At 46.1% G+C, this 24,327-nt stretch overlaps 1 protein-coding gene across 5 annotated transcripts in view; it reads left to right on the top strand.

The window, feature by feature from the left end:
• Nucleotides 1-23,121, top strand: part of grm8a (glutamate receptor, metabotropic 8a) — a 165,061-nt gene extending 141,940 nt beyond the window's left edge. For 3 of the 5 annotated variants that reach the window (XM_062560284.1, XM_062560285.1, XM_062560287.1), the window contains 7 exons: nucleotides 2,272-2,411; nucleotides 4,100-4,246; nucleotides 5,080-5,501; nucleotides 6,676-7,042; nucleotides 20,759-20,899; nucleotides 21,405-21,507; nucleotides 23,018-23,108. In XM_062560284.1, the coding sequence (XP_062416268.1) occupies nucleotides 2,272-2,411; nucleotides 4,100-4,246; nucleotides 5,080-5,501; nucleotides 6,676-7,042; nucleotides 20,759-20,899; nucleotides 21,405-21,507; nucleotides 23,018-23,067 (1,370 nt within the window). In that variant the 3' untranslated portion in view covers nucleotides 23,068-23,108. Of the gene's footprint in view, nucleotides 1-2,271; nucleotides 2,412-4,099; nucleotides 4,247-5,079; nucleotides 5,502-6,675; nucleotides 7,043-20,758; nucleotides 20,900-21,404; nucleotides 21,512-23,017 lie in introns of all 5 variants that reach the window. The other 2 variants (XM_037460829.2, XM_062560288.1) reach the window with 2 other exon arrangements.
• The last annotated feature ends 1,206 nt before the right edge of the window (nucleotides 23,122-24,327 follow it).

Raw genomic sequence — 24,327 nt, 5'->3', positions numbered from 1 at the left:
ACACCGCAGTGAATGTAGACGGTAGTGTTGGGCATTAACATGTACTGGGACTCACCCTCTCACTTGGACCAGGTAGAGAAAAGGACAGAAGCCTGTCCATTTCCCAGCAAATAAAAGCGAGAGAAGATTAAAAAGATATGAAGATATGAAAGACGAGAGGGAGGGCGACGAAGGAGAGCTGGGCGACGCGTGCGAAGAGAGGAGGTTCCCCGTGAAGCGTGTGACGGATTGAGAGCACCGAGGTGGTAAAGTGTCCATTAGGCTCCCAGGGCTTTGCCGGTGATTTGGGTGGTGTTCCTGTAGGTCGTCTCGCGTTGATCTGTGGTCACGTTGGTGTCCTTCCGTGGGTAGTTTCTAGTGGTATGTTGTGTTTGAAGCCTGCTTAATATGAAGGGAGATTAGCAATGTTCAATATTGCGGTCACAATATGATTTTGCTATAAAAGCAGTACATTTCCTCCGTCAACCTGGCGTTCTTTTAAATTAAGAGGCAGATTGAATTTATTCAATTCAACAGGGAGAAATGTTTTTTCCAGTAGCAGAATCAATATATACCCTCAAAATACACATCAGACGCACCAACTAAAGTGCAAGAGATCACAACAGTACGTGTTGCCCAGCAAGGCACATTAACCACACCCCAGAAATATTGGCACTGGCTAAATCAATGCCATCAGCGTCGGAAAGCAGTTGATTGCTGGACCTCATTGCACGGCAGAGGGGGAAGTGCTTCGGACAATGGCCATTAGTCTGGTGCGCGTGCGGCCATCTGTGAGCAGGAAACGTGGGAGGGGGCGTGTGGTTAAAGTCGGACAGGTAGCACTTCTCGCAGTAACCAACGCCATCCATCATGTGCGGTAACAATGAGAAATGGAGCGCTCTGCTTTTGTTTCTCCGTTGATTTAGTCCTCCATTCATCTTCTTACACTCTCTCTCTCTCTCCCTCTCACTTAAGCTCGTAGTTATTCTAGCTCATTCTCCGTCTTCTGCCCACTACGTGTGTCCCTCGTTCATTACGATGAGTGAGGGAGTTTGATCTGACTACGAGTTTCTCTGCTCTCTTCACCTGTATTTGTTCTCCTCTTGTCTCTTTTCAACCTGCTTTGATTTTTTTTTAATCTCAAACCCTTTTCTTTTGTTGTGTTTCCCTCGGCCTCTCTCATCCTCTTTTATTCTTTCTTTTTTTTTCTTTTCATTCAATCGTCATCCCCTCCCCATTTTGAGAACTGTATTTATGTATCCTTGGCATCATCTTACTGTATCGATGACTTATATTACGCTGGTGGAATTTCCATAACGCAGTACTTTTTCCACATTCTCACCGTAATTGGATTTTCTTTGTGCTCTGATTTGATTGTATTGCTGCATAAAAGACACAACATCAGTAAGCCAGAGAGAAGAGAGCGAGACGGACCAACGGTTTGTGTAGAGCCTTATTGTCAGTGAAGGAAACTAAACCTGAGAGGACACATAAACTTACCCATTCACACCGCTCTGCACCGCGCACACACATGCACACGCACACATGCACACACGCACACACCTACTTGCAGGTACAAAAAAGACTGGGGACGCTTCCTCGTTTTTTTCCTGTTCCTTAACACATTGCCCGAGGAAATGTCATTTCATTAAATATATGGTCGTCTTTGTGCATTTTAGTCATGTGTTCCTCATCTGGGAGTGAAGGAGTAAACTTAAATGAAAGTGTAGCTCTCTGGTTCTTAACCCGTGGGTCGGACCCCGACTATCGTCCGCCGAAGCTTCACAGGGGGTCCAGAGAGCTTTTTCTATTTCACGGTGCGTCAGACAATTTAAAAGAAAAACACGCTGTATTTTATTAATCTTTGCAAAGAATTTTTTTTCACACAAACTAGCTATATCAATTGCATGTCATATTTTTGTTAATGATACAGTTTAACACGTATTGAATGATAGAAGTGAACCACTATTGATGAACTGTGTGTTCTACTTATTTTTTGCATTGTATAGACTTTCAGTATTTAATTGTGTTGTACTTTTTTTCAGTTTTCACTGACTGCATTGTAGCCTCTTTTAACAAGAAGTGATGATCATCCCATATTTAACTATCTTTGTTTCTTTCGATGAAATGCAGCTGCAACACGGTACAGATTCCAATATTTCATCCAGGATTTCCCACCCCATTGCCTTACCTCTATCCTTTTCTTTTTGCAGGAGTTGTTTTCAATCTTGTGGAAATCCACATTAATCAACTAGTATCCCCTCTCTCCGACATCCTCTGTGTTTCATGCAGGGAGTGCCGGCACACCAGTGGTTTTTAATGAGAACGGAGACGCTCCAGGAAGATACGATATCTTCCAGTACCAGATCACCAACCGGTCCACGGCAGAGTACAGGGTCATTGGCTCCTGGACCAATAAGCTACACCTCAAAGTGAGATCTTCCACATGCACGTACACACTAAACGGTGCAAAACAACACAAACAGTGTTGCCCATTTGTTTAAAACTGCAGAAATTGCTCAAGGATTTGACTTCTGAGTCATACACAAAATGAATGTCTTCACAGTAATTCAAAATGTATTTTGATTTCAGTGGTTTATTGAAGCTCTCGAGTTATTATAGACTGCATGCCTTAGCAGGATGAAAGTTCAACATCACTTCAAGCAGCCGCGATGATTTAAAAATCCCCTGCAGCTTGAATGGATTTGTTTGAGTTATTGCTTTCGTTTAGACTCCCAAGCTGGAATTTAGCATTTCTACCAGAACTAGTGAACGCTGTCAGACTGCTGCACGTCGTGCGTGGACATACTCGCAGAATCTGTTCCTCTCACACTCTGTTTGTGCTCGCACCAGAAATGCACGCACACTCCTTTGAGCACGCCAGTGTGCTCGGTGTTCTAAATCCACCCAGGACTTCATTAGAAAGGCCAGATGACAGATGAGGAGACTAATAGACACAGAGTGCTTTCTGTCTCAGAGAGAGAGAGAGAGAGAGAGAGAGAGAGAGAGAGAGAGGGCCCACATCGTTAAGGCACACATGAATGGGCACATTGGCAGTTGACAAATTAACAGATGGATTTGATTGATTCGACAATCCAGTTGGGTTTGACGGCCCAGTGGCAGATGATGATGATGGTGGTGGTGATGATGGCGGCGGCGGCTGAACGTTTTCTTGATCAACGAACTGTTTGACTGCCCGTCGGTACGAAGGCAGGACACAAGTCGTTCTTGTGGGCACACGGTACCTGGACGTCATGCGCAGTTACTGTGAGCTCATTTTGGGTTACGGATGAAGCCCGATCCGTTTCAGCTTTGAATGAAGAAAAGTTGAAAGTTAGACTCCTGCACACACACGCACACACACACATTCACTGAGATGTGAGTATTTCTCCTGAAGGACATTTTATCAGTAATAACTTAGGAACAGCCTGTAACCTAAAATTCTCGCTCAAATGCCGCAAGTGTGTGCGTGCTTCTTTAAGTGTGTCAGTGATCAAATCAAGTCCACTAGCTCTGTCCCTGATGAGTCCCCCCCCCTTTCAACTAGTTTTGTTGAACTGTTACATTGTGTGCCTGTTTAAAACAGTAACGCTCCATTTTACTCGGCACCCTCGGCAACGGATGGAAGCTCAGGGACCGGGTATAATTACAAAAGCTCACACACGTATTGCGGCAAATCGAAACTCACACATACGGGAAGTTAAGAAGATTCGCAATGACGCCTGCACGCACACACACACACAGACACACACACGGACACACAAACAGAAGGAAATGCAGATGGCCTATTTGTGCCAGATCTGATTACGGTCTGATGGCTGGCCTCCAGACTAGCCGGTGTTAGTTTTGTGCCCGGCGGCGTTCAGAAAAGGATCAGATGATTTTCTTGTGCTAAATGCTCGCCGAGTCGCCCTGAATCCGCCGCTTTCTGCAGGTGCAGAGTGTCACGGGACTGTTAACACAAAGTAATGGCGGCTGCGCCAGACGGCCGCAGCTCTTTGTGCTGCATAAAATCCCACAAGAACGAGGCAAAAAAACCCCCCATCATCTGCTCTTTGGCGACGGAGCTCCCTCCTTTCTCTGAACGTGTCCTCCGTGTGCTCACCTCTCCTCTCTCCAGGTGGAGGCCATGCGCTGGAAGAAAGGGGACCCGTCGCTGCCGCCCTCCGTGTGCAGCATCCCGTGCCGCGCCGGCGAGAGGAAGAAAGTGGTGAAAGGCGTGCCGTGCTGCTGGCACTGTGAGCGCTGCGAGGGATATCACTTTCAGGTGGGTCTCTGGGGGGGGGGGGGGAATACGGGCCAACCTTTGCTTTGCTGCTGGCCCTGTGGGAAGGGTATAATTCACCCGTGTTGAACTTTGAGGCTCGCCTCCGCTGGGTTGTTTTCCTGCTGGGTGTATTGTGAAGTGTTCTGAGGTGTGTGTCACGTAGCTCTGGTGGTGAAGCACATCGTTCTAAAAGGGAAATGTCGCAGGATTTAAGCCACTTTGTTCGGTCTCTCAGCAGTAAACCGAAAAGCTTGGTGTCACATTGCAGATGGTGTCTGAGAATGAATGAATGAATGGATTTAGTAAATATTTTAAACATCAACCTAACCGGTCCACTTAGCTGGACTTAAACTGTCAATTAAAATGGAGAATTTTACCAGATGCCCAACCTTGGCAGAGCTTCTAAAGCCACAACTTGTTCCTTTTATTGGATTCAACTACAACATGTGTTTGATATGACAGCACTTTGACCAGAGCGACATGTTCACCGCGTGCATCACGCTGTCTGACAGCCGCTGCCTAACTTCTTCTTCCTCTACGGGCGAGTTCGGCCGTACAGGGTTCAGGACAATTCGATCAAACGCATCACGGGCAATCAAAAGAAAGCCACTTGGCTGGCCCATTTTGGATTTATATATAAGGGAAGGAGCCCTCAGATGCTATTAAAGCAAACGCCAGAGCATCATTTAAATTGAGAGAAAAAACGCCTGATCACACATCATTGAAAACCCGTATCTCTTGTTAATTACATCATCTATCTCTCTTCAGCGTGCAAATATATATTTATACAAAACAGAAAACCGTATTTTATTTACAAAACTGTCCCTCCCCAGGCATCCGAGTTCACCTGTGAACTGTGTCCGTACGAGATGCGGCCCGACGCCAACCGCACCGGCTGCGTCTCCATCCCGATCATCAAGCTGGAGTGGCACTCCCCCTGGGCCGTCTTCCCCGTCTTCATCTCCATGCTGGGCATCATCGCCACCTCCTTCGTCATCGTCACGTTCGTGCGGCACAACGACACCCCCATCGTGCGCGCGTCGGGCCGCGAGATGAGCTACGTGCTGCTGACGGGCATCTTCCTGTGCTACGCCATCACCTTCCTGATGATCGCGGCGCCGGACGTGGGGGTGTGTTCGTTCCGCCGGATCTTCCTGGGCTTGGGGATGTGCTTCAGCTACGCCGCCCTGCTCACCAAGACCAACCGGATACACCGCATCTTTGAGCAGGGGAAGAAGTCCGTGACGGCGCCCAGGTGAAGAGTGACGCGCAGTGTGTTCGCCCCCCGCGGAGGGAGGTTTCAATGAGTGTAGTGAGGCCGAAGGTCACTGTGGGTGTGTTTTCCCCCTTTTGCACTCGGGGGGGAGACCCTAACCTCCACTTTTCTACCTTACTGAACTGCTCGCGATCATTATTCATCATTTATTCCTCATCCATTATTAATGGGCCTCATGAACTCGCGCTCACCTATTGTACTGTTTGCACTCAGTGTGAGTGACTCTCGTGGAGAGCATCAACCAAGTGACTGAAATGTTAATGCGGTATTTAACAGTGCTCAGGTTGACGTGCTGACCAGATGGTCACCTGGCTTTTCTTCAGCGCCATTTGTAAGAGCTGCTGTTCTACTCAGAGTATGCATTGTTTTTTTTGTTTTTTTTTGATAATTAGGATTGGAAGACTGGACTAGATTATGCATACAGTTTTATGGGAAATAATCATATTACACTTAATAAAATGGAAATGGAAGCTAAATTGAGGCGAGGACACTGAGTTGCATAACGAGGAAAGGGTTTTTGTGGCTCTTTTTAGTTTCCAGTGTGTGCGCTGTGCCTCCAGTTAGTCAGGCACTAAGAATCCTTTGAGCCTCGGAGCTTGAAGGAGCTGGTTGTTTCTTCACCACGGAGGGGAGTGAAAACTATAGCTCTTCTTGTTGGGTATTTATTCCCCCCCCCCCCATTTATTTTTTCCCGTCATCCCACATGGACACCACTTTCCCTCTCTCCAGCGCCGCGCTCCTCCTCACTAACCATGCACTTCACTGTTGCCTACAATGTCATCATCACCTTTTTCCCTGATCGCCCGCCAACATTTATTATAGTGTGGGTGTTTGTGTTTGTATGGCTTCATGTAAAGGAATGTAACACATTGCTGCTGGCGTGTCTTAACCTTTTTAGATAATATGAAAACAGCCTCGTTTTAAGGATGATGAACACAGACCTTTTCAGTTTAAAAATGTATTTGTACAACAGGGTTTTGCCCAAACTGTGTGAGAATCTAATCTAATCTTGATGGAAAATTACATAATGCATGAAATATATGGACGCTCAGGAGCAGAATTTCTTCCACGAGCTCAAACTGAAATGGGTTTCCAGCACCGTCATTCCTTTGCTGTGCCACTCGCTCACGTCGGTGATTTGTCTCTCTCCCAGGTTCATATCCCCCGCCTCCCAGCTCGTCATCACCTTCTCGCTCATCTCGGTTCAGCTGCTGGGCGTCTTTGTGTGGTTCGCGGTGGACCCCCCCCACACGGTGGTGGACTACGGCGAGCAGCGGACCCAGGATCCCAAGTCGGCGCGCGGCGTCCTCAAGTGCGACATCTCGGACCTGTCCCTCATCTGCTCCCTGGGTTACTCCATCCTGCTGATGGTGACGTGCACCGTCTACGCCATCAAGACGCGGGGCGTGCCCGAGACCTTCAACGAGGCCAAGCCCATCGGATTCACCATGTACACCACCTGCATCATATGGCTGGCCTTCATACCCATCTTCTTTGGCACGTCACAGTCCGCAGAGAGGGTGAGTGTTGCACGTGTTTGTGCATCGTTGCGAATATACTAGCTAACCTGCATACCTTAACTGCTGTCTTTTCACATTTTCTTCATGAACCACAGTCTACAGAGAGTGTGAGTATATTGCAGATGTCTGTTCGTCATCCCCATCATCTTTAGTCTGCAAGAAAGATGAACACGGTGATGACGTGTGTGTGCCCGTGTGTGTGTGTGTGTGTGTCTGCTAGTCGTCGACTGCATCTGTTAGATTACCCTAGAAAGGACCTGTTTGGGATTTTGGGCAATTTCTTTTGGACCCCACAATCTACACAAAAGATGCAATGGAACAGAAGGCATTCTTTGCATGCAGGGTTGAAGTATTTGAACTAATTGAAGGGTGCAAATTATTTATATATTATCTATACATATTGGACGTGTCCCAATAGATTTGTGTGATTCTATTGTATTTCAGTTGGATGTGTCTTTCACAGATGACAATTCATGGGCTTCCTGTCGGCCTGACTGAACTCTACTGAGCCCGTTCTGCAGTGTTATTGCGTTTTGGAATCCCCTTGAGTCATGGATTTGTATGTTTTGTATTATTATGGCCAAATGTTGGTTCTCTGTTGGCACCAAAGAAACATTTTTGAATGTCAAAAGTTCATGTCTTGGGGCAGAATGATTTTTTTTCAGTTGTAGCTACACTAATGGCTTTGAGTCAAAAAAATCTCCTGACAATCCCCAGTGAGGACCAAGAGGATTTTCTGTCTGGCTGATTGAGTAGATCCATGCCCTGGTCCAGGCTTTTAGAGGCTTGTGATGTACTGAGCTGATTCCTCCTACCTTTAGTCAATTATTTCTGGATATGGGGAGCTAGTTAGATGTAACTTTTAAAAGCTAAAAATGTGGTGCTGGTGTTCGGAGCAGGAACTCTACAAGGATGAGGTTCTGCCAAATGAACGACGGCTTCATTACGAATGCACAGTACGTCACCCACATGAATTTTGTGGTTTATTTGATGTTTAATGTTATCCGCGAGACCGAAGATGAATCTACGTGTCACCGAATCATTTGAAACTACCACCGCCAAACACACGGGAGGGGATCGGGTTGGTGACTCAGTCAGCCGTGTTATCAGTAGCGGCCCCCTAACGGCCCGGGGGCCACTACAAAGGCTGGTGAGTCACGAGTCAGCGGGCAGTCGGCGGCGGTACAAACAAATGAATAAATAAAGGGTGTTTTGATGAAGTGTTTGTCACCGCAATGGCGAGCGGACCTTGTAGCAGGATCTGGCCTCTTGAAATATTAAGCAGTCCGCTGCAGGAGAACGTGAGATCAGCCGCTCACGGAAGGACACAAACACGCAGGGAATTGCCTTTTTTTTATTGGCAGAGGGGGAAAAAAATGTATCGCTTGAACCGCTCTACGATTATGTTCAAATTTAGACGATGACCTGTGATTGGGAATCGCTTCCAAGTGCCGCAGGTATCGCCAGGGACTCACACATGTGTGGGGTCTGGGAAGCACACACACAATAAACTCACAATCTGGCACGTCGGTCTGAAATATCATGCTGCACAGTGTAGATGAACGCCGACTAGCTTTGTGTCCACTGAGGGTTCCACTCTTCCTTTTAGAGTGTCAGGCGGGAATTTCCATTGCTTCACTTTCTTGCGTCTAAAACCCATTTTCCAGTAAAGCCAACGTCGCATGAATCTAATAATTCAATCCCACACGAGGGAAATCGTCCTCTTGCTGGATTTATCATTGTGTTTTTCCTTTGCTGTCTATTTTATAGCTCTTCACAAAGCAAGAGCCCTTTCCCAAAGTAATTACCTTTCTCCCCTAATGCAAATAGTGTGTGGCAAGTCTAATTACAATTATCACCTAATAAGGAAAATATTAGTGATTTAGACCCCACAGACTGAGGCTTCAATTAGCCCTCCTATGGCAGCTGGAAGCTTTTTTAACCTTTAAGCTGCACGATGTGTGAGCCCATCATTTTGCATACGTGTGCATATGTGACCATTCATAGGTGCTGATGGGTTTCTTCAGGGTCTGTTCACGCACACGTGCAAATGTGATTTGTGTCTGTGAAATGGCATCTTAACGGCGTGAGTGTGTGCGTGTGCTTACATGCGTGTGGATGCTATCTGACATGCTGTTGGGTCCCGTCTTACTGGTTGGACCGTTCAGCTAATTAGAATGTCCACCAGCGACTTTCCTGTGTATCGGCGTCTGAGTGTGTTTGTCTGGTGTGTTGTATTTAATTGGAATATCCACCAGTGCACATTTGTGCGTCTGTATGTTGTTTTCTAATTGGAATATCCTCTGGAGTGTGTGGCAGCTGGCTGGCTAACAGAGAGCGCCGAGGAGAGGGAGGAGGGAGACGAGTGGAAGGAATAAACAGGTAATGATGTGACTCGCTGATGGGAGAATTAATGAGGAGAGCTCTACCAAGGGTATAGGTTGGTTTCCAAATGGGCCGAGGGGGGGAGAGGCAACAGTGAAGTTAGCCGGAGGACTCGGTGACAACAGGACTCGCATTACGATTAAGTCTGTTAAGCCATCCAGCTCTGCCTAATGCTCCATATGATTATTAAAAAGTTGATATGTGAACACTGTACTCAATACCGCCACACAACTGCTGATGCTCACCCTTGAGGAAGACAAGCTTAGATTGGTTTATGTCACCACGGCATGTGACGAGAGGCCAGGTGTGCTTCAGTGCTTCTCTTCAGCTCACCAGTGGTCAGATGCGTCTCTGTGGGAGAGTTTTAAAATCTGCCGTGGCCTTTTTGACGAAGGAAAGAAAGGCTCCACCTACTGGCTTCATCCAGACGTGTCAGCCCTCCCCCTCTCTAACTGTCTCGCACAAGGTCTTCAACGCCTGAACAGCGAAGGCAGCAGGTCAGCAGAGCAGCAGCTTCGCCCCCCCCCCTCCCCCCCTCTCCCCCTCCCCCCCTCCCCCCCTCCATCAGTCTCCACACAGGTCGCGTGCTATTTGTAGGTCATTGTGCAACGTTCAGGTTCGTACAGTCAGAACACAGAGAGCCGCCCGTCTCGCTCGACTCCCTCGGTGTGTGTGTGTGTGTGCGCATATTGCACGGTTCACTTTGTGAGTGCCGACTTGAGATTCTGCCACGTCCCCGTCCCCTGTCCCTGCCCACTCCCTGTCGCGTGTCTCTGTGCTCCCCCCCCCGTCTCGGCCCGCTCATTCCTCTCCATCGCTCGTCTCTTCTGAAAACACTCGACACAGAGTCACAGCGGGCGGAGAACGAGAGACTGGAGAAGCACAAAGGGCGGCAGAGATGAACGTGCGGAGGGGAAGTTTGAGCGAGAGAGGGGCGCATGCAGGTAGACGGTGGGGCGCGAGACGAGAATGAGGGCGGTGAATCAAAGAAAGAAGGCCGGAGAGGGATTCTTAACCATCACCAGCGAGGGATGTATTGTTTTGAAATAGGTCATGCTGCCATGCAGAGGCTGCACCCTGCAGGAATGGGAAAAGGTTGTGTGTGTGTGTGTGTGTGTGGTTTGTGGATGGGCATGTGTGCTTCCTCCTGCCTCTCTCTGCTTGTTATAAACCCTGACCGCAGGGTGCATCCGCTCTGCAGCCATCTCTCTCTGTGCCTGCCCCATCAAGCCTTTGCCTGACACCATGGACCGACGGCCATCTTTTCTTTCCTCCTTCCCTTCCTCTATGCCCTCTCTCTCTCTCTCCATGTGATTCCACCGCTCCTGTTCTCCAGATGTCTTAAATAGTGTCAGCTTGTTATCTCTTGCTTCCGACAGAGGAAGAATCAACCCCCCCCCCCACCACCACCCCCCGCGCTGCTGCCCACAAACCCTCTCACTGTGTGTATGCGTATGAAAGTCTGTTTGAGGTATTTTGTCAGCGTATGTTCAACAGTTTCTTGCAAAGAGACTTATTTAATGGCGTTTTTTTAGTTGTGCCCGTAGAATGGATGCTGCTGACACACAGAGATGAGGTGCGCTCTTACAAAGTCTGTTTTAAGCCCTACGTTTAACTTGTGCGAATTGCCGAAATGGTAGGACAGAGCCGCATGTGCTGACCACTGGGAATCCGCAGGTTCAGTCTCTCTGCTATTCATACAGAACTATGCAGTGTGTCTCTCAAGGCCTCCCATTGACATTATTATCTCTGTGACACATTCCCCATCTCTCTTTTCTCTCAGGCGCCCACACGCGCGTACTGCTGCCTATCCTCATACCAAAGACCCCAGAGATCTAACCCTCAAGACGGGCCCCTTTAAGAAGTGAACAATGGCAAATAGCCTGACTTTGAGCATCACTTTCCCCCTCCCCCCCCCTCTGATCGGCCCTCAGCAGTACATGCGGACCACATATACACTACCCGCCTCACAAATGCCTTTGTATCCCTCAGTGCTCTCACACACACACACACACACACACACACAGTGCCTCACCATCCTCACACTGATTTATGGCCGTGGATGTGAACTGGTGACCGCCCAGATCCTCACCTGGAGTTACAGTCAGTCATCTTTTTGAGCAATCTCCACTAATGTGAAGAGGGAGAGAAATGCAGAGAGGCAGAAAAAACACAGCACAGTGAGAAGGAGGGGACTGAAGGGGGGGGGGGGGGGGGGGGACAAAAACAGAGAGATGATGAGCATGAGACAAGTAAATTGAGTTAAGCACTACAAGAAAAGCAGGAACGCAAAAGGCAGAATTGAAGCAAAGAGAATGAATCAGCGTGTGGGTGTGCAAGAGCAACTCGACGCCTCAGCAGACCGAGCGGGTTGAAGGAGCGTCGGGATTCACCCAATCACGCAACGCCGAGGACGGAGGAAGAGATCATATTGAAGAGAGAGCGTAGATGAATGTTGATCGAAAATGAAGCGGGGTAAATTTTGGAATGTATAGAGATGCACGAAGAGAAAAAAAAAAAAAAAAGAAGAAAGCTGGGTGAAGAAGAGGAAGGAAAACCAGAGAAATGTTGGAGTCAGAAACGTTTGGTTCATACGCACACAGCAGTCCCAAACAGTCTTAGGGGAGGAATCGGAAGATATATTGTAACGCTCAATTTTATTCCTGTTTGTGCTTTGGGTGATGTGGCTTTGGTTAGTGTGAAGACTGTAAAGATCTGTAAATGTGTTTCTTGACAGTAGGTGAGCCTGACGATGTGTGACGAGGTTTTTTTCACAGTGCAAGTAACCTTGAATTTACAAAGGTTGTGGTTAAGTAAATGTTAACAGACTGCAGACTGCGCTACCAATGTAGTCACCCTAAAGTAGACATTTCCCAGAGTTAAACCAGGTTGTTTGTCTTCTTTCAGGCAGTACTCCAAAATAAAAGGATGTGTTGCAATATGTACCATAATTTTTTTCAATTTAGCCAGGAGCGAAGCTTCGGTTGCAACATTCAATATGGGTGCAATTGAACCTCGTGTGGACACTTAAATTGATATATACAAAATGGGGATACTGTACATGAGAGCAGTGAGGTTGATTCCACCATCTGGAGTGCAGATTGTGATTATGCAAGTGTGCCTGTACCATTAAACGTATTATGCAATTGTGTTTCCATGACAAACTAGTAATTAATGCTAATCCCGTTTGTGTAAATAGTTTATCAGTCATTCATCTTCTCTGCCGCTTATTCTCAGAGGGTAGCGCGAGGGGTCAAGTCCCAGCCAGCATCCGGCGAGAGACGGGGTTCACCCGGGTTCTGTGTTCACCCATTCACTCACATATTCATGCACCTACGGGCGATTTCAGGGTCACCATGGGTTAACCCATCCTGCATGTCTCCGGAGTGTGGGAGGAGGCCGGAGTACCCGGACAGAAGCCACGCAGACACGGGGCAAAACATTTGAATCATAATTATCTCATTAGCTAACTAATATATCTATATATTATAGAGAGAAAAAAAGAGCTTTATTTTGGCAGGCAAGGTACAATGCCAGGATAGAGCTCGTAATGTCCATGCTTCCAGGAGCTACTACCGTGCAGACTGCAGTCCGACCAATGAGTCACTCTGTAGACGTTGTGATGTGTTTATTCCAGAAGAGTTCATTGATCTGCGGCGTTCTTTTTTTTTTTTTTTTTTTTTTTTTTTACTCTTTAGTGCGTTTTTGGTGGGATTTGATTTTTTTGCTGAAAATGAGGGGAGACAGACGGCAAGCGTCAGATCCTGACATCAAGCGGTGAGATGTTGAAGGATGTGGGGACGCCCATTGGGGACCTCACGCAGAGACGCTGGAAGTCACACACAAACACACCGCCTTAGACACACACACACACACACACACACGCTTGCTCTACATTCACAAACACATAACAGTACACTTACATTCACATATGTTTAGAAACACTCCCCCAGGGAGCAATAGACACAAGAAAACAGCAGCATAAACAAAATGTATTTTCTTAGTCCTCTCTAACAGTCATCTTTATAACATATCTTTAAGAACACTAAAATGAGAAACACACAATATGCAGTTCTTTATTTTGTTTATTTTTACTCACTAAACTGCAGCTGTCATTTCTTCATTCTTGCATATGTGAGACGTCAGAGACGATGACAAAAAGGCACTCAAGCAGATACAATAGTCGTTTTTTGTACTTTTACGAGTACTTTTACGATATTACATTTTTGTTTTAATTCTGATTGTTTCATTGTTCTTTTAAAAGATCAACCAGTGAAGCATTAGAAGCAAACCCACTATAATAATGCACTGCATAATGAAAGACTCAGTAGACGCCCTGATTTAATTAGCGCTGTGCTGTTCACTCTTCTGCTTCCCAAGAGGAAGTCAAAGATTGTTGCCCTTGAAGCGGTTGCTATGTACCGTAGATGCAGCGAGCTGGCATCCAGTTGATGGTTTTCAGGTCTCATTCAGGACTAAACATCTGGTCAACATAGTTACTCCGCTCGGTGCTTCCAAATTGACCAAACTTTCATATCAGGAGTACTTCAGTGTCGATCCATATTAGGAGTTGAGCACCTTTTTGTTTGTACAGGAGTACATCGCTTTGTACTAGTAGTTGTGCCCAAACCAAACATATTCAATTCTGTGATAGCCATCTTTTCTCTGTAAGAGTTATGAGTCTCTCGGTAGCATCCGTGCAATCTGTGTTTGTGCGGACTATGATCAGTACTCCTTGCAGACGAGGATAAAACACCTTTAGAGATTAACACACCAAGACAGAAAGAGCAAAAACAAATGACTTGCCCTCTTTAGTTGACTGTGAGTAGGTGCTAATAACCAACAATCAGCAATAATCAGCATGGAAGGGTGGTCCCTTCGGTGACGTCAGTGAACCCCCCCCCCCCCCCCCCCGACGTTTAGTGGTTAAGGGTTTAAAGAAAGTGTCGAGGCTGCACTATGATAATCAAAGAAAGCATCAGACCACAAAAGTGTTCCGTTTAAATATGCTTTTTATATCATTTTCGAGCACATTTCCTCATCTAAGAGCGAAACGTACAGGTACTCCTCTTTTCTTTATCCTTTGGATCAAACTTTTTTCTCTTACGATTAGGAAGCAGTGTGAGGACTGATTGTTATTCCGTGCTGGGTCTTTTAATTGGCTGTAGCTGTGCACAGTGGGGTCACAGTCACGTCAGTTAGTAAAGAGAGAGGGAGAGAGAGAGAGAGAGAGAGAGGGAGGGAGAGAGCAGGCATTTTCAATGGGGCCGCCCCAACAGTATGCATTACCACGAACCCTCTTATGCACAACTCAAAATGTGTTTGACTTGATGCAACCGGCCGGAGCTCCCGCAGATCTGCAAGTCAACACGGGGCCGCACTAACAAGCTGACAGCTGGCAGAGCAAACACAGATACTTTATAAAATAACCTCTCTACACGCAGGCCAGACCTCAGGCCAGTATGGATTAGATGGAGAAAGAATGTCTCCATGTGATGATTTGCAGAATATAATGACAAAGCAAGGACAACTGTGCAAAATATTGTGTCACAAGGACCATGTTGTCAAAATGCACAGTGAGAGTTTTTGTTATTGTAAAGTTGGGTTTCTTAATAATACTCTTAACTGCCACAGTTGGATCTTAGAATTAAACCCGTAACTGTCCCAGTTGTTACTTTCCTCTGTGATGTGACTTGACACAAAGCAGTCCTTGGTAATACAGATTAATATTCTTACTTCTTTGAAATTCTTCATGGAAGATAAAGATGATACTTTAATTATTTTATACATCAAAAGATTTTAACAAGAACATCATAATGAATCACTCTAACGATACTTCATTAGGATTTTCCCCTGAAAGTAATGTTTTTTGAGTCACTTAATCCCATTCTAGTTTTATTGCAGAGCACTTTGAAGTTCAGAAAATCTGGGAAATAAGATTGTACATCATAATCCTTCACAGTTAGAAGTGATAAGAAACTGGATGGTCACGCTCTCATTTTTTGAAATAAATAAATAAAATGTAAATCCCCCTCACCCTCCCATGGCTCAGGTGATTAAAATGATGAGAGTGAAAAAGGGAAACAGGAGGAGGAGGAAGTTAGACACGCACAGACACACAATCAACGGGTTTTTTCACGCTAAAATGGCAACGTGAAACTGGCTTTTGTACTCCCACGCGGCCTGTGGAGTCACTTTTCTGGGTGGACGGTTCGTTTAGGGCCGACACCGATCAAGGACACCTAAAGGCATTATTAACAGTGTGCAGAAGAACAGGAATGCTCAATGGGCGGCGCTGAGTGGCAGAAAGAAAAAAAAAAAAGAACATTTAAGGAAACGCGTCGAGCTGCTTGAACCAAGAGTTCAAATCAGAAAGACCAAGAGACGTTATGTAGAAGGAAGGAAGGGGGGCGTTGGAGAGTGCCAACCCCCCCCGGGATATTTCTCTCATCCCCAACTTTTTTTTTATTTTCTCTCTCGCTGACCCTTCACCGACTCGGGACATGAAACAAAGCAGGCAGCAGTCCTTTGTTTCAAACGTGGGCTGAGAGACAAAAAGGACAGCGACAGAGTGACGTCTGGCAAGAGACCTCATTGACTCCGGAGAGTCAAACACGTCCCACTTAATTCCAATGGGCAGCTTCGTGGTGCAAGTGAAGGCCACACGTTCCACTGTGACTAAAGATCTATGACTTCAGCAACATAACACCTATTCCTGTCCATTCCCACGGGATATCAGTCAAATGGGTACGTGGAACGTGAAAGGTTTTAAAGGTTTCAGGTGTTCTTAGTGAAGGTGATTACTGCCACAAACCCTTCAAAAATCAAAAATGACCCGCTGTGCACAGCAATTACCGAGTGACAGCAGGGAGCCACTCGGCCACGAACGACAGCAACCAATCAGTGGCGTTTGTGGCTCTGTTGATTTGAACATTTGAACATACTGTATGTTCAAATGTGGGAAAACTCTCGCATCTCGTATCGAAAGCAACATGCCAGAGAGAATAAGTGTTTCTGGACTTGCTTGTCAACAATCGACGTTTTTTTTTTTTTCACGCTAAAAACGACAATGTGAAACTAGGTTTTTATACTCCCGCGCTGCCAGGGTAGAAACTGTCTGTTTGTCTCCTCATTATTTCTCCTCTCACTCTTCCTCTCGTCATCCCGCCCCTTCCTGTCCACCGCCGATTGTCCTCCTGAACCTCTTCTTTGTTTGCCTGCTTCCTTTCTCATCCAAGTGTGTTTGTTCTCTGTCCCACAAAGCCACGACGTCTTTTACAATCACGACGCCCCTCTTTCCGTCCTCCCTCATCTTTCTATTTGCCTCTTTCTGGCCAAAGCGCTTTGATTTCCACCGTCCCTTTTCTCGCTCTGTGGCACATAACGAAGGCTTTGCAAAAACCTGAGGAGTATTGTGATGACTTTGATTTTCCCACATTGTGGTCCATCAAGCGTGAAACGGTGGAACGTCTGTGTGTGTGTGTGTGTGTGTGTGTGTGTGTGTGTGTGCGTTTCTGTTCTTGCAACCTGCGCATAATGGGATTCATATCTCTGCACGGGCACGCTCCGTGCGCGCACATGCGGCTATTCAGGCAGCGTGAAGTGCATTTTGCTGCAAGGTGTCTTAATCAATACATCCCCTACAAGTTGGCTGCAGAAGCCGAGATTTAATTACACCGTTACGCCCATTTTTTTTCAATTTTTTTGGCATCCACTACAGATTCCCTATGGATTGCATTTTCGGGAAGAAGACGAGCCCACTTTATGGACAAAAAAAAAAACCCCTCTATGTCAATGCCCCTCTCTTTATTTCTCTATTTATTCAACAAGTGTTTAAGGTCTTAACATAATGACCACGTGTCATACATCTCTCCTGCCTGTGTGTATTAGTGAAACGGAAATTGCCGTGTCCGCAGTAGACGGGGCTAATTTAGGTAATTGGCTTCTGTCCGCGAGCTGCACTTTCTACTTCAAGGCCCGAAACGGACCGAGGAACGGGCCTTAGCCCTAGCTGTCACGCCTCGGCTCGCGGCTGTGAGGGAAGAGACGGCGCTCTCTGCAATCACCTGTCAAGAGGCCCGTCTTTTAGGATCGGGCCCACGCCTCCCGGGAGTCACGCGCGCTGACGGCTGTTCAGCATTAGCCTCTTGAAAGGGGCGCCGATGTTTGCTACCAGAGCGGGCGCCGCTCGTAGTGCCCGGTGGAAAAATGTATTGACCTCAGGCCTTACGAGTCCCGGCTTTCAACGTGCTGCTGCGTCTAGTACACCGACCCCCCCCCCCCCCCCCCCTCCCCTCATACCCGGCCTCCGGAAAGGGAAGCAAGTTTGAAGCTCGACGAAAAAGTGTGGCAACGGGATGAAAAAGCCCGACAGAACACATCTGCTAGAGGGACCGGGACTCGCCCTGCGGGGGCAACCCCGGCTTTAATTAGGCCCGCCAGGCGCGCTCCGCCCGCACACTCTGGTCAGATACCGTCTTTGCCCCTCTGATGGTCTCCCCTCTCTGATAATGTGATGTGCATTGAATGTGAGTGCATTCTTCCCGCTCATATTTTCCCGTCGGCGTTGTCTCTGATTGGCTGTTGAGCATTAGCATGAATAATCATCATTTGGAGAGAACTAGCCCCACGTTTAACAGTGTTTAGAGGCGATGAGCCATTGAGCAGTATATGAGTTGTGCAGCAGATGTTCAGGCTGAATACGCTTGCACCTCGGCGGCACCTGAATGCAGCTCAGCCGGCTCACTCACAGGGCCTTCAACAATGCTTCGTGTGCCGTGGCCTCAATCAAGATCCGGACTGAAAAGGAAAATCCTTCACAAAGCCTTTGTTGTCGAGGGCGAACTCAGCGGTGCGTGACCCCGCTGCGTCTGAGCGGGCCGACGCTCTGTTGCGATCATTGTCATACAAGAATGGAATGGAGCCTGAACATCATGTTCGGTAAATATGTTTAATATGAGATCTGCATCGCCTACCAGTGAGGTTGTGCATGTTATCGTGGGCTTGACAACCTCGGACGTGTCCTTTTAAGCGTTAAATAAAAAACACTGAAACGTCAGTACTGCTGAATTGCGATGTTACTCAAAAGTACTGGACAATAATTTAGCAAAAGCGTCACTTTCTTTAACCTTTTATAGAACTAAAAGTTCATACATTTGCCACAGAATGTACATTCTTCTGTTCCTGTTTTGGCCCCAGAGCCTCTGGGATCGTTTGTCCCCAGGTGTTAAAAGCACACAGGCAACACTCCCACGGAGCAGAGCTTCTCCGCGTGCGAATGTTTTAAACCCGAAAGGGATTACATCGCATGCAGCCATCTGCAGCTAAGCGCGTGTGGCTTTTCTGGATAATGGAGCGCTCTCCCGACGCAAGCATTTTTGGCCCGATATGAGCTGTAAGACGGCGAAAAGTGGAGGGCGGCAGGTTCAGTCTTGTCTGTGTGTCTTATAGCTGAATAACAGCTGGAAGCCACGCCATTGGTCCAAAGGCTTTGTGTGACGGAAGTGGCGATCAGCATCCTCGCCGCTGTTTTGATAAGAGGGGAGTTGCAGCTTAAGGGAATCTCTGTTTCGCTGTCATTTTCATTATCTTTCTTTGCTCTTTTTTCCTGTAGTTTACTACAATTTTTACTTGGTTCTCTTTGAATCTTTTTTTTTTTTTTCAGTCCTAGGTCTGTTACTGGAAACACTCCATCGGTTCCCGTCCTGTTTTGCTTTTGTTCTATTGGTGATCCGTCCCAAGCCACTGCATTTTCAGTCCTTTGAGGCATTGTTTTGTGTCTCTTGTGTTTGAGTCGCAGTGGAGTGTAAACTGTGTTCACAGCCTGTAGGGGAGCTGCCCTCCATGCGAAGGAAGGAAAATCTGTGATTATATCAGTTATTTTCACCTTTGTTTTCCAAATAATCGCTGCCTTTTGCTCTGTTATTAATCGACTCATTCTTTCCAGATCTTAAGATTTTAGTTTGCAACTTTGAGAATTTTTGGAAAGATATAAAATGTGTTGTCTGTGGAGAGTTGGGTTTTTTGAAGATTAGGCATGTTCTATTAGTGCTTGAAGTCTTTATAAGCACATAAATATAAATATTTGTATCTGCCATACATAATTAATAGAGAAATTGGAGGCCTTTGACTAAAGCACGTGTTGCTGCCCACATAATTGTCCAGTAGTTTCTGGTCAAACGCAATCCTACAAAAGTGAAATGATATTCTCTTTATATTTTTACCAATGGCATGATGAAATTAAAAAAAAAAGTGTTTTTTCTTGGTCCTTCTATTTTGTGTCGCTCCAGTAATGCTTGCACCTGAGGTTTCCATAGTTGCATGTATGTAAACTATGTGTCCGTGCACACGTGTACGTATGTCTTACTGTGATAAATGTGTAAGTTTGTCTTTACTGTTGTGGGTCACACATTACCTGAAGCAGGACACCAAAGCGCCACCACTGTGACTTTAAGAAACTCCCTTTCTCTCTCTCTCTCTCTCTCTCTCTCTCTCTCTCTCTCTCTCTCTCTCTCCCTTGATCTTGGTCTTAACGAGTCCCCTCCCATCCTTCCTTCCTTCCCCCTCCATGCCTCTTTTACTTTCCCTTCCTGGCTTGGTCTCATCCCTTTGTTCTATTCTTTTCCATAAATCATCCATCCATCCCCCCCCCCCCCCCCCCCCTCCAGCTTTACTTCTGTCTATCCGTCTCCCTCCATATTCGCAGGCAGCACTCGCCCCCCGATGAGCTCCATGTCTTGAGAGCCTGTCAGCTGTGTCAGGTCTCCCCTCCAAACTACTCCCTGAAACTCACTAAGGACCCGAGGACTGGCGCTCAGTCCTCTGCAGTCTGCTGCACAGTCTTCTCCGGTTTTATTATAACTGGCCTCTAACCCTACCTGGCAGAAATGCATGTGGTCGCAGCAACTATTTCTGCCTGCGGTGCGCTTCATTACAGCTCTCCTCCAGTCCCCCGGCTGCGCCGTTTCACTAAAGGCATCTAGTTAACTCCGCGGGACACTGTCTCCGCTTCAGCCCGCCGATGACTGCAAAGAATCATTTCAGGTTGCAGGAGTCCAGCTCTGCAGCAAACGTGGCAATTAAGCAGCTTCACTTGTACGGGCATTTCACATGGCATTTGATGTAACTGCCCCCGCGTGCCACTGTAGCTGTCAGCACAGAAATGTTCCCGCTAACTTTGCCGGCGTTCCACCCCCCCACCCTACTCGTCTGTCCTTCTGCTCTCTCCCTAACCAGAAGCGCTCTGTAGCCCGGACAGTTACACGTCACAGACACGTCTCCGACCAACGTGAAATGTGAAACGGTCCCTCTGTGTCCTCCCTCTCCTGATAGATGTACATCCAGACCACCACGCTGACCATCTCCCTCAGCCTGTCTGCCTCGGTGTCCCTGGGGATGCTCTACATGCCCAAGGTCTACGTCATCCTCTTCCACCCCGAGCAGAATGTGCCCAAGCGAAAGCGCAGCTTCAAGGTGAGGCCCCTTGTGGTACGACCTGAGTCTTACATCTTACAGTTTTCTAATATAATCCACATTTCAACTTGTCTTATTACCCGTTTTGACCGATAATAAATATTATCCATGCTGATGAGGATTATAAAGCTAATTATCTGGAATTGTTTTGAACTAAACATTGGGGCTGCAGCAACTAATTAAATAAATGAAACATCATTTTTTATAGAAACAGGAAATGACGCCACCTCATTTATCCTTGCACATCTCTCGAGTTAGCAATGTGGAGAAGAGTTAAACGCTCAATGAAAGTTCCAATAATGAGATAAAAAGATACTACTCAAGATATGCACTGTCTGTGGTAAACTATGTAACTAACTTGTGCTTGACCATTGGTCAAAGAGCGAATTCCTCTGCTTTGTTAGCTGCAGCCCCGCTTAAGACGGGGATTTCCGATTTCGTACCGCACAAACAAATCTTCATTTCCAATGAATGTATTTCTGAATGTGAATGCATGACGACGCAGGCAATTGTGACAGCTGCCACCATGTCGGGGAAACTGAGCCAGAAGGGAGACCGGCCCAACGGAGAGGTGAAGACGGAGCTCTGCGAGAGCATGGAGACCAACAGTGAGTAAGAGAACACCAGCCTTTTATAACTATACATATAACACACCGGATGGAACTATATCTCCATATATCTCCGTTTTTATTCATATAAATGCACGTAACGCTTGAGAGATCAACGTTGAAGCATACGGTTAAAATGAATACAAATAGTTAAAAACTGCATTTGAGTCAATAGCAAACACAATCATGCAGAATAACAACAGTTTCTATCGAGTTATTCACACTACCAACAAAGGGGGGGGTACTTAATATTTGTAACTTAATTGCTTATCGTGACGGAGTAGCAGAATAAGAAACAAAGCAACACTATTTTCCCTTTTGCTCAAGTCCGCTTGGATGTGCAGATTACATCAGGGTGTTGGTTTTGCTTTAATCAGGAAGAAGTTTAATATCGGTTTGAAAATGAATTTCACGCCTGACTTTTTTTTTGCACGGCAAAACAGCTGCAACAGTGACAGTTTTTAAATAGCATGGCGTGTCTTCTCGGAGCTCTGACTGTGAAGCCCTGTTACGTTCACTTCAAAGTTCTTTTTTTTTTTTTTTTTTTTAAGCGGGTTCTGCTTTGTCAGCGATCCGTGAATGGAGTGACAGAAGTGAATTTGCACGTGGCGCCTTTGTGTTTTGCTGCTGCTTTGCATGTGTGCATGCGCGCTCCAGTCTGGTGAAGTCCTGATTAATGTGTCCGTCCTCTGGTGTTTAAGCGTGTGCGTAATTTCCCTATAGTTGTGTGATGTTTGTGGTGTATCTCTAACCTTTAGTTTGTCTCGGCCCTGCTGTGCACGGGTTTCTGTGCAGTCCATGAATGCGGCATTGGAGGGTAATGCATTTCTCACCTGGGTTTTCCCCGTCAGCGCTTTATTAGCATCAGTGAAGGAAGTAGGTCAGAGTTCATTCATTCAGCTGCAGTTAAACTGCTTCGTCATGTCCTCACATACTTTACAAACATGACATTTCAATTGAATAAGTTCCATACGGTCCAACGCGGGCACAATTTATTTTATCTTAATTTGTTTGGCCCCACAGAATTTTGCTTAAATGTGCTCTTTGGAGGGGAAAAAAAGTCACCGAAAACTTTGGGCATTTCTGTCATGTTTGCTTCGCTGGTAAAGCAGCAAGCGAAAGAAAAACAGATAAGAAAAAGGGTCGTGTGAAGGGTTGTAGCAACGACTGTAACCACGGCGCCAATAGAAGCCTGACGTTGCTGCAAAAACATTGACATTTACCACAGAACGCCTCAAGGGAAACAAGACATAATGGGTTTGACAAAGGGGCCCCGACTACTCAGGTGGACTGTGGATGTGACACTGTTTACGTGAGCATCGTGACAAACATTTGCTCTCAACTTCTCTTTCTTGTGTCCCTCCTCCTTGTTCCCTTCCATACGTCCAACCGGTCCCTTCTCGTTCATTACTCTCTCCTCTCACTCTTTTCCTCACTGCTCTTGACCTCATCTCTGCCCAATTCCTTTCCCTCCTCTCCCATCGTCCAACCCCTTTCGTAAATCACGCAGTTTCATCAACTAAGACGACGTACGTCAGCTACAGCAATCACGCCATTTGAACGGACCACAGAGGAAGAAGACAGGGATTTGGACGGGAGAGGGGGAGGGGGGGGGGAGGTTGGGGGGGCGGTGTCTTGGGGCCCGTCGCTCCGAGTCGATTAGGAGAAGAAGTGGCAGAAGGACTGAGCGCCCGATGGAATCCAAGCATGAGACATTTTGTATTGTTCAGCATCAAACCACAGAGAGGTGGGACCACATAAACAGCCAGTCAGTGTGCCTGCTTTCCCTGCTGCTCTCACCTCATTGGTCCTATCAGGAACTTACCCGTTAAAAAAAAAAAAAGAGACAAGATGAAAAAAAAAGGGATATACCATAGGACACTTTGTTGGACAGAGTAACTGTTAAAATCTAAACACAAAAAAAAAAAAAAAATCATAAAATGACAAAAGGAAAAAAAAACAAATGCTCTCAGAAATCATGTAGACATTATATCTTAAAAGGGCACACGTGGGGAAAAAGGTTTAACAGACTTCATTTTAAAAAGATATTTAAAAAGAGAAATGTCAGAGAAAATCTATGAGACTCAAACATGTTTGTTGTTCTTCTCTACTTGTGAGTATTTTTGTGGTTGTGACGATTTTCTCATTCTTGTCTCACCGTTGTCTGATGGATCGCCCTTACATAATGAGATGAGTGTGTTTCCTCTTGCTGTCTTGGCTAACCGGGTTGTCGCCTTGGGTTGTGAACCTGTAAAATGCCATGGTTGACGCATGCCAGTTTTTATACAAAAAGGAGATTTATTTATAATAAAGGAATGTTTTGCAAATGTGTAGATTGGTGGTTGTTTGTACGTTTCGAGTTTTGAGGGTGATGCCTTTCGCAAATGAGCTTTTAGGTCCAATCTTAAATGATCTGTGCATGCAAATGGATGGATGGCAGATTATAGTAATGAAAATGACTTCACACAGAAATGAATCCTGCTTTTTATATACAAGTGAAACTCGAAAAATTAGAATATCGTGCAAAAGGTCATTACTTTCAGTAATTCAACTTAAAAGGTGAAACTAATATATCAGTATATATATTATATAGCCATAATTGTCAAAATAATATCAAATAAAGGCTTGAAATATCTCACTTTGCATGTAATGTAAATATAAAACATATTAGTTTCACCTTTTAAGTAGAATTTTCTGAAATTAATGAGCTTTTGCAAGATATTCTAATTTTTCGAGTTTCACCTGTATATATAGATTTTTTTATTCCTTAGAGCAGAATATTGTGAATATTGCGGTTGTCTTAGTGTAATGGTCTCCTAC

Source organism: Pungitius pungitius, chromosome 2 (genome assembly GCF_949316345.1).
Source record: "Pungitius pungitius chromosome 2, fPunPun2.1, whole genome shotgun sequence".
NCBI classification, from domain to species: Eukaryota; Metazoa; Chordata; class Actinopteri; order Perciformes; family Gasterosteidae; genus Pungitius; species Pungitius pungitius.
The sequence above is the reverse complement of the archived record's forward strand: the minus strand, read 5'-3'. Positions and strand labels throughout refer to the sequence as shown.